Here is an 11,036-nt window from a genome sequence, read left to right as displayed (position 1 = left end):
GTTTATGACCAAGTATTTCTTTAAATCAGTACTGGCTGATTAAAACGGTATATTTCTTTAAATCCATATTGGCTTTGCAGCCACTACTTCCATGTTGCCAAAAGCACTGGATTTCCTGCCCTCAAAATACCAAAAGGCATTTCATTCTATAAAGAATCAGACATGATGCACTTCCCTTCTGGTGTTAGAGGATGACAGGCTTGGGTTAGTGCTGAAGGACAGGGCACTGGTCACTCTGGCCTTGAAGTCTATAGCTATTAGGGGAACACAGTCCAGCTTGCTTTATGAATTTCTCTCGTCTAATGACATCTTACAAAGTGCTCCAAGAGTGTATTAAACCGAGGAGTTAGTAGGCAGTACAGCAGACATGAGGACCTTAGGGCCTTCTAACTCTGTTGTGAAGGTCTCAGTAGTAGACCTCTTAACTCTGACCCCTTTGTTTTACAAGTAGGAACCCTGAGACTCAGAAGAGGAGAGGACTCTGGGCACAGGAAGAATTACTGGCAGAGAGCAACAGCCTAGTGTGTGTCTTGAATCAGACCAAGGCCAAAGGCTTAACCAACTGAGCCACCCAGGCACCCCAAAAGGGAACCTTTAAATCATTATGTTTAAGGGAAAAATAACCAGCCTAGGGCAGCCCTGGTGGCTTAGTGGTTTGGTACCGCCTTCAGCCCAAGGTGTGATCCTGGAGACCTGGGATCAAGTCCCACATCAGGCTCCCTGCATGGAGCCTGCTTCTCCCTCTGCCTGTGTCTCTGCCTCTCTTTCTCTCTGTGTCTCTCACAAATAAATAAATAAAATCTAAAAAATAAATAAATAAATAAATAAACACCCTAAGGACATCTGGGTAGTTAAGTTGGTTAAGCCTCTGACTTGATTTCTGCACACGTCATGATCTCAGGGTCATAAGTTCTGGTTCTCCATCAGGCTCTGTGCTTGCCATGGAGCCTGCTTAAAATTTTCTCTCTGCCTCTCCCTCTGGCCCCCCACCCCTACTCATGTGTGCATGTGCACTATAAATAAATAAATCTTCTTTTTTAAAAGATGTACAAATGGCTAATAAGCACATGAAAAAATTCTCAGTCATTAGTCACTAGAGAAATGCAAATTTAAACCTTCACACCCACTAGAATGACTATAATCAAAAAGACAGAAAAGGCAAACCTATAGACAAGAGGCAGATTGGTGATTGCCTGAAACTGAGAGTGAGAAAGGAAAATTGGTTGGTTGCATTGTCATGTAAGACTTTTTCTGAATGAGGGGCAGCCGGTGGCTCAGGTTTAGCGCTGCCTTCCACCCAGGGTGTGATTCTGGAGACCCAGGATCAAGTCCCATGTCGGGCTCCCTGCATGGAGCCTGCTTCTGCCTCTGCCTGTGCCTCTGCCTCTTTCTCTCTGTCTGTGTCTCTCATGAATAAATAAATAAAATCTTAAAAAAAAAAAAAGATTTTTCCCAAATGATAGAAATGTTCTGTAACTGGCTTGTGGTAGTAGTTGTACAGCTGTACATATTTTCTAAAAATAATTTACTTGTACACCTAAAACAAGTGAATTTTTTTTTAAACAAGTGAATTTTAATATAAATTATACTTCAGGGGCACCTGGGTGGCTCAATGGTTAAGAGTGTTCCTTTGGCTCAGGTCATGATCCTGGGGTCCTGGGATTGAGTACTGCATCAGGCTCCCCACAGGGAGCCTGCTTCTCCCCCTGCCTATGTCTCTGCCTCTCTCTCTCTCTGTGTCTCTATGAATAAATAAATAAAATCTTAAAAAAAAATTATACTTCAGTAAACAAACTGATGGTTACCAGAGGTGAGGTAGGTGGAGAGATGGATAAAATAGGGGATTAAAGAGTACACTTATGATGAGTACTGGGTAATGTATAGAATTGTGGAATCACTATATTGTACACTTGAAAGTGATAAAAAAAAAAAAAAAAAGAAAGTGATAGAACATTGTGTATTAACTATACTGGAATTAAAATTTAAAAACTTTTAAAAATTTTGCCTCTAGAGGGGACCTGTATGGCTCAGTCAGTTAAGCATCAGCTCTTGATTTCAGCTCAGGTCATGATCTCAGGTTTGTAAGATTGAGCCCTCTTTCTCTAAAATAATTAATAAAATCTTTTAAAAATGAGAGAGAGTTGGGGATCCCTGGGTGCCTCAGCCATTTAGGGCCTGCCTTTGGCTCAAGGTGTGATCCTTGAGTCCCGAGACCAAGTCCTGCATCGGGCTTGCTGCATGGAGCCTGCTTCTGCCTCTGCCTGTGTCTCTGCCTTTCTCTCTCTCTCTCTCCTCTTTCTCTCTCTCTCTCTTTCTGTGTGTGTGTGTGTGTGTGTGTGTGTGTGTGTGTGTGTGTGTCTCATGAATAAAGTATTTTTTTTTTAAATAAAGAAAGAGAGTGTGTGTTTAAAAATAAAATGTGTAGAGAAGGAAGGATTCCTGAAGAAGTAAATTTATATAGAAAAGAATGCTCAGGATATAGGGAGACAGAATAAAAGAGTGAACAAAAAAAACCTAAAGGCCAAAAGGAGAAGGGCAGAAGGAGGTGGGAAATACAATAGACAGTTGCCTCTCTAGAGCAAAGTGGGACTCAGTGGTGCCAGTACCCTGCACTACCTCACTTTACCCATAGTCAAACTGCAAGGGTGTTAGAAGTTGAAGGAACCTTAGCAGTCAAATAGTTGTTTCAGAATGAGTGGAGTCAGAAATTTGGAGAGCTTTTTGGATATGTGAAATCAGCAACAGAAATTTGGAACTCATGTAGGAAAATAAAGCTGTGGGGCTAATGCCTGACAGCTAAATATCATGCCACCTGAGATATCTGTCCCAGCAGGACTCAGAATGAGGCCTTCACTCCGGGAATGCAGTATGCAGACATGCGTGCTTGTGTGCAGTTTGTTAGAACTGTCAAAGCCAGAGCTCAGTTTGGCACACTCAGTGTGGCAGGTGTAGACACTCTATTATACAGACGAGCTAAGGACTTTCATGAAGATACTTTAAAAGCCATTGATCTTTGTGGTTAAACGGTAAATGCCTACTCTTGGATCTTTTCCAGTATTTCTTTTGTGTATACATTCCTTGTTTATTCCAAAATAATATTATTAATATGAACTATTAATAATTGTTATAATTATTTCACCTATTGGTTTTTGTTCCTTGCTTTAAAAATTGATATTCGGGCAGCCCAGGTGGCTTAGTGATTTAGTGCCGCCTTCGGCCCAAGGCATGATCCTGGAGACCCAGGATCAAGTTCCACATCTGGCTCCCTGCATGGAGCCTGCTTCTCCCTCTGCCTGTGTCTCTGCCTCTCTCCCTCCCTGTGTCTCTCATGAATAAATAAATAAAATCTTTAAAAAATAAATTAAATAAATAAAAAATAAAAATTGATATTCCTAGGATTCCTGGGTGGCTCAGCAGTTGAGCATCTGCCTTCGGCTCAGGGCTCGTGATCCCGGGATCCAGGATCAAGTCCCTCACTGGGCTTCTTGCAGAGAGTCTGCTTCTCCCTCTGCCTGTGTGTCTGCCTCTCTGTCTCTCACGAATAAATTTTAAAAATCTTAAAAAAAAAAAAAAAAGCTATTCCTGTTTTTAAAATCATAAAAACATGCTTTATTTCTCTCAAAATTTTATTTTTTTTTTAAAGATTTATTTATTCATTCAGAGAGAGCGAGAGAGAGGCAGAGACACAGGCAGAGGGAGAAGCAGGCTCCATGCAGAAAGCCTAATGTGGGACTCGATCCTGGGTCTCCAGGATCACACCCCGGGCTGCAGGCGGCACTAAACCGCTGCGCCACCAGGGCTGCCTCTCTCAAAATTTTAAACATTACAACTTCAAATTCTAAAATCTACTTAAAAATCTAAAATAGGAAAAAAAAAATCTAAAATAGGTCTATAAAAATAACCCAGATATATTCTTTATGTTGATGGCTTCTGTTGTCTTAGGTTTCCTAGACTTTTGTATCTTTGCCCATCATCTGTTCTGCTTTTCAAAGTTCTTCTTTTCTTCTCTATTCCCTATTTCTTTTTTTTATAATAGACCATTTTAACAGCATTTTTTTTTTAAAGATTATTTTATTTAGGGATCCCTGGGTGGTGCAGCGGTTTGGCGCCTGCCTTTGGCCCAGCGTGCGATCCTGGAGACCCGGGATCGAATCCCACATCAGGCTCCCGGCGCATGGAGCCTGCTTCTCCCTCCGCCTGTGTCTCTGCCTCTCTCTTTCTCTCTGTATGACTATCATAAATAAATAAAAATTAAAAAAAAAAAATTAAAAAAAAAAAAAGATTATTTTATTTAAAGATCCCGGATCTCCAAGATCACACCCTGGGCTGAAGGCGGCACTAAACCCATGGGCCACCGGGGCTGCCCCGTCTTTAATTTTTTTTTTTTAAGATTTTTATTCATTTATTCATGAGAGAGAGAGAGAGAGGCAGAGACACAGGCAGAGGGAAAGCGGGCTCCATGCAGGGAGCCTGACATGGGACTCGATCCCAGGTCTCCAGGATCAAGCCCTGGGCCGAAGGCGGCACTAAACTGCTGAGCCACCAGCGCTGCCCTTTAAAAATTTTTAAGACATAAAATTACAACAATTTCTAATGTCTTATCCATTTCCATTTACTGTTTTCTTTATGTTCTACAAATTCAAAGGATCTTCCTGGCATGGAGCAGTCCGTCTGTTACCCAGATTTTACTGGTGCCTCTTTGAGGTTTTTGGTTTTATTTGTTTTGCTTTAAAATATCACTCATTATTTCTTACTTTTACTATCATTCAAAAATAATAAAATGAAATAAGGAAACCACCATTTTGATAACTTAAATACCATTAGTCTCCAGTCCTGAGATTTACATTCACCACAAATTTAAGCTGAAAGAAAAGAAAAATCTCTGAATTTTGGGCCATCTCTGTTCCTTCATTATATTCCAGATATGTAGTTAAATCTCTAACCTGAATATACCAGCTAAGTTTTTAGAACTTTTCTTTCTTAAAAATGGAAGAATTTATTGTTGTTGTTTTACCCACTTGAAGGGATAAGCTGAAAAACCTTTGTAAATTATAAAATGATATATCAATGTTACTACTATGTATGCTAAGGGTTGATGAGTTTATTCAAACTTTTATTTATTCAGACTTTTTTAATTTTTTATTTATTTTTTTTATATAAAAGATTTTATTTATTTATTCATAGGAGACACAGAGAGAGAGAGAGGGAGGCAGAGACACAGGCAGAGGGAGAAGCAGGCACCATGCAGGAAGCCCAGTGTGGGACTCCAGGATCATGCCTTGAGCCAAAGACAGACACTCAACCACTGAACAACCCAGACATCCCTCAAACTTTTTTTTAAGATTTTATTTATTTGAGAGAGAGAGAGAGAGATCATGAGCAGGGGGAGGGGCAAAGGGAAAAGCACACTCCCCACTGAGCCCAACACCAAGATCATGACCTGAGCCAAAGGCAGATGCCTAACAGACTGAGCCACCCAGGCATGCTACTTATTTCAAATTCTTAAGTTATTCCTTTACGGTGTGTATAATACAAGTTGACCTCAGCTATAAAAATGAGAGTAATGTATCTACCTCATAAGGTAATTATGAGGATTAAATAATATAGGTAGAGTGCATTGAATGATTCAAGAAATTTATAAACCAAGGGACTGAACAGGAGAGTGTAACTTTCCAAATTGGTTAGGTCAAGGAGAGAATTATCAAAGTATGGACTTCATTATTTTTTAAGATTTTATGTATTTGAGAGAGAGAGAGTACATGAGGAGGAGGAGGGGCAGAGAGAGAAGCAGACTTGTCACCGAGCAGGGAGCCCGTTGTGGGGTTCAGTCCCAGGACCATGACCTGAGCCAGTGGCAGATACTTTAGACTGAGCCACCCAGGCATCCCTAGGATGTGGACTTCATATGAAACTCTGGCACCACAAAGTAACCACATTCACATTTGTAAAATTCTGTTTCCTCAGGAATTTCTTAGTACTCAAAAATCTAAAGATTGGGAAGTATCTTCTACTTTCTTCATCCTCTTTGTATACATTAGTTGGCTTGCGGGGGCAGGTGAGCAGGTTATGAGAGTGGAGTCCTAAGTCTGACAACTCTGTTGCTCTTAGAGAAGCATGTTGTTCCCCTCTCCTAATCTCCTAAAAGAGTGGAAGCCCAGGGTGGTGTACCTTAACTTACTTGATAAATTATTTCTAGGGTATCTAGATCTCATGAGAGTAATTTTCCTTAAAACTAACCGTCAGGGCAGCCCCCATGGCGCAGCAGTTTAGCGCCGCCTGCAGCCTGGGGTGTGATCTTGGAGACCCGGGATCGAGTCCCACGTCAGGCTCCCTGAATGGAGCCTGCTTCTCCCTCTGCCTGTGTCTCTGCCCCTCTCTCTCTGTCTCTATAAATAAATAAAATCTTAAAAAAAAAAAAAAAAAAAAAAAAAAAACTAACCAGTCAAAGCAAAGTAACACAATATAGAAGAAAAATGACAACCAATAGCTATGATTAGAATCTCTGTTTTTCTTTTCTTTTTTTTTTTATGATAGTCACACACAGAGAGAGAGAGAGAGGCAGAGACACAGGCAGAGGGAGAAGCAGGCTCCATGCACCGGGACACTGACGTGGGACTCGATCCCGGGTCTCCAGGATCGCGCCCTGGGCCAAAGGCAGGCACCAAACCGCTGCGCCACCCAGGGATCCCCGAATCTCTGTTTTTCTACCTTGCTCCTTCTCTCCGTCATTTATCTATTTTTATTAAATAAAATTACCTGGGACATTATAAGTATGGCATTTCTTTTTTTTTTTTTTTTTTTAAGATTTATTTATTTATACATGATAGACACACAGAGAGAGAGAGGCAGAGACACAGGCAGAGGGAGAAGCAGGCCCCATGCCCGGAGCCCAACACAGGACTCGATCCCAAGACTCCGCCCTGGGCCAAAGGCAGGTGCCAAACCGCTGAGCCAGCCAGGGATCCCCAAGTGTGGCATTTCTTAAGACTGAAAATGGCAAACTAAAATAGCAACTAAGCAGATGCCTTAATTTGACCTAATTCATTCATTTGTTTGTTTATTCAACAGCTATTTATCAAACATAATCTCTGTGTGAGGTACAAAGCTAAGTGCTAAGGCTATAAAGATAAATGTCTGGCCTCAGGGAACTTCCAGTCTAGGGGGAGAGAGAGCCAAGTAAGTAGGCTGTTACCTTACTGGATAACTTATCTGATAGAGATAGAACTGCTGTGGGAACATAAACTTGGGTGATCAGTGAAGGTTTCCTGGAGGAAGTATATGTGGGAAAAGTCCCAATGAATACATAAGAGTAGGGAATTAGTGAGTATTCATGGAATTTTACTTCATCTTCTGTGAAAATGAAGTAATACAGGCCAAATCCTAGAGGGAAGCATGGCTGAAGTATGGCCTGCAGGAAGGAGTGAGTATTCATGGAATTTTACTTCATCTTCTGTGAAAATGAATACAGGCCAAATCCTAGAGGGAAGCATGGCTGAAGTATGGCCTGCAGGAAGGAGGACAGTTGGGAGTAAAAGGAAAATGTTAGTTATAAGAATTGTGATCAGGATCCCTGGGTGGCACAGCGGTTTGGCGCCTGCCTTTGGCCCAGGGCGTGATCCTGGAGACCTGGGATCGAATCCCACATCAGGCTCCCGGTGCATGGAGCCTGCTTCTCCCTCTGCCTATGTCTCTGCCTCTCTCTTTCTCTCTCTGTGACTATCATAAATAAATAAAAATTAAAAAAAAAAAAAGAATTGTGATCAACAGCTGGGTGGCTCAGTCAGTTAAGTGGCCTACTCTTGATTTTGGCTCAGGTCGTGATCTCAGGGTCCTAGGATCAAGCCCCACGTTGGGCTCTGCACTCAGCGGGGAATCTGCTTCAGTAGTCTCTCTGCTCCTCCCCCTGCTCGCCCTCATGCTCACTCACTCTCTTTAAAATAAATAAATCTTTAAAAAAAAAAAAAGAAGTGTGGGGATCCCCAGGTGGCTGGGATCCCCAGGTGGCTCAGTGGTTTGGCATCTGCTTTTGGCCCAGGGCATGATCCTGGAGTCCCGGGATCAAGTCCCACATCGGGCTCCCTGTGTGGCGCCTGCTTCTCCTCTGTCTGTGTCTCTGCCTCTCTCTCTATCTGTGTCTCTCATGAATAAATAAATAAAATCTTAAAAAAAAAAAAAGTGTGAATAGGAGTTTGTGATAGAATAAAAGAATGTGACATGTCATTGATTTGATGGTTCACCTAAAGGCCTCATTAAGTGTGAGATAGAAGACCTTTTTTTCTGTGGTAGGATCCACCATTTTGGTCTCCCCAGAGTAGAAGACCAGTGGGCAACATGGCTTTAACCCTTATAAACTTTTTAATGCCTACTACCTAATAATATGATAGAACCCATGTTACTTGATTTTGAGCCCCTTCTCTCTTATTGTTTTTGCAGGCACCCAAGAATACATTTCCACACAGGCCTTGTAGACGCCCATCTCTACTGCTTGAAAAAATACGTTGTGGACTTTCTAATGGAAAATAAGTAAGAAAGAGAGAGATAGAATCAAACTCAACAGTGTTTAAAACTGCCTTGGTTCTTAGTTAAGGTTTTAAACCTTGAATGTTAGATAACTGGTTTATATAAATAGGTTGATTCTCGCCTTTGTTTTAAAAATGAAATTTTGTTAAACCAACAAAATATTTTTGTAAAACTAATAGTAACCTACGATACCTCTCTCTGCACAATTCCAGACTCTTCTTCTGCAAGGTTGAGCTCACTAACTCTAGTGCTAATACGTCTCCAAGCAGGTGTCCCTCCCCTATAGGTGGGCCCTCTTAGCAAAGGTTCAGAGACTTACCCAGGAAGAGGGGGAAAAGAGTTTCCCTCCAATTTTGGAAAAGTCCACCTCACTAAGTGAACTTTGATGAATGCAGAGAGACAAAAATTGGTAGTTTTTCTGCCTGCTTCAAGAACAGAATTGTGGGCCTCTAAATACTTTCTGCAGACTGTGTCTGGCAGATCACAGGACTTGAGTTTCCAAAGGAAAAAAACCTCCTCTGAGGTGTTAATCTCAAGGGTTTTTTGTTTGTTTGTTTGTTTGTTTGTTTTTACAGTAAATGCAGTTAGAATCCAGAGGAACAGGTAGGAAAAGATTTCATAACTGTATGGTTAAGTAGAGGAGCAGCTCATCTCCCTTGATGGCTGCTGGATAAGTTTCTGCCTTGAATAACACTGATGCACTGGAAAGCAAGTAGGCTGGTACCACAGCAGCAAGTTCCCTCAGACCAGCTGAGGAAGAGAGTCTGAGAACCTGAATTTAAATGCTAGCATGCCCTTGGCTGATAGACTTGGATATATACAGGAATATTAAGGGGAAGAGGAACTGTTCCTCTATGGGCAGTCTATTTCTTGTAGCATCCTAACTCTCATCCCTGACAATACCTGCTACTAAACCTGCCCAGGAAGACCCATGTAGAACCAATAGTAAAAGAAATCATTTAAATAAATAAATAGATAAATAAGTAAGTAAATAAAAATTAATAAATAAAAAATAAAATAAATCATTTAGACTCCTAGAAAATTTTCCCAGGGATTGTTGTTTCTGTTTCCCCACCCTAGCACACTGTTGCCCTGTTCCCCTCTGGCTTATTATTATTTTATCATTCAAGCAACAAATATTTATTAAGCATCTGTTATGAGGCAGGCATTGTGCTAGGTCAACTGTGGAATCAGCAGTAAATAAGCAGACATAGGCCTTGCCCTTAGGAAATTTGCAGCCTAAGCTCCAGGATAGATTGCAGAGACTTTGTTTTTTACATAATGAGAAAACTTACTGCCAAGATTAGACATTAATTCAGGACCTGTTTTCCAGTCACCAACCTGGGCTATCTTTATTCCAAAAATGAAGTTAACTCTTGGTCTTTAAGGTTTTTTATTCTCAAGTGAAAACAAAGCCCTGTGAAGTAGGCACTGTGATGTGTTGAGAGAGTATGGAACAGTGGTAGAAATTATTATTTTGTTTGTTTGTTTTGGGGTTTTTGTTTGTTTGTTTTCAAGATTTTTTTTATTTATTCGTGAAAGATGCAGAGAGAGAGGCAGAGACACAGGCAGAGGGGGAAGCAGGCTCCCTACCAGGAGCCCAATGTGGGACTCGATCCCGGATCCCAGGATCACGTCCTGGGCCAAAGATAGACGCTCAACTGCTGAGCCACCCAGGTGTCCCAATAAATTATTTTTGTTTTACTATTTACTATGGAAAACTTCACACAAATATAAAAGTAGGGAAAGTAATGTAATGAATTCCCCTGTATCCTTCACACAGCTTCAGCAATTACCAGTTCCTAGCCAATCTTGTCTTATATGTGCCACCACCCATCTCTCCACTGTCATGCCAGATTATTTTAAAGCAAGTCATTATGGTATAATTTCATCTGTAATTATTTCAATTGTTATTATCTGTAAATATCTGAGTACATATCTATAAAATATAAACAATCTTTTTATCTTTTAAACAAATATCTCGGGATCCCTGGGTGGCTCAGCGGTTTAGCGCCTGCCTTTGGCCCAGGGCGCAATCCTGGAGACCCGGGATCAAGTCCCACGTAGGGTTCCCGGTGCATGGAGTCTGCTTCTCCCTCTGCCTATGTCTCTGCCTCTTTCTCTCTGTGTGTGTGACTATCATAAATAAATAAAAATTAAAAAAAAACAAAAACAAATATCTCAATACCATTATCATACCTTTAAAAATAAATTTATTGGGATCCCTGGGTGGCGCAGCGGTTTGGCGCCTGCCTTTGGCCCAGGGCGCGATCCTGGAGACCCAGGATCGAATCCCACATCAGGCTCCCGGTGCATGGAGCCTGCTTCTCCCTCTGCCTGTGTCTCTGCCTCTCTCTCTCTCTGTGACTATCATAAATAAATAAAAAAAAAAAAAATAAAAAAAAAATAAAAATAAAAATAAAAATAAATTTATTTTTTAACTAAATAAATAAATAAATTTATTAATTAACTAACTAACAGTATTCCTTAATACAACCAAATGGAATTTTAGCTTT

At 40.9% G+C, this 11,036-nt stretch overlaps 1 protein-coding gene across 1 annotated transcript in view; it reads left to right on the top strand.

The window, feature by feature from the left end:
• EIF2B3 (eukaryotic translation initiation factor 2B subunit gamma) overlaps positions 1–11,036 on the top strand; it is a 114,140-nt gene that overhangs the window by 87,855 nt on the left and 15,249 nt on the right. Inside the window, exon 6 of the mRNA XM_041738002.1 lies at positions 8,434–8,523. Within this exon, the coding sequence (XP_041593936.1) occupies positions 8,434–8,523 (90 nt within the window). The remainder of the gene's footprint in view (positions 1–8,433; positions 8,524–11,036) is intronic.

The sequence above is a fragment of the Vulpes lagopus genome, chromosome 23 (genome assembly GCF_018345385.1).
Source record: "Vulpes lagopus strain Blue_001 chromosome 23, ASM1834538v1, whole genome shotgun sequence".
Lineage (NCBI taxonomy): Eukaryota > Metazoa > Chordata > Mammalia > Carnivora > Canidae > Vulpes > Vulpes lagopus.
The sequence above is the reverse complement of the archived record's forward strand: the minus strand, read 5'-3'. Positions and strand labels throughout refer to the sequence as shown.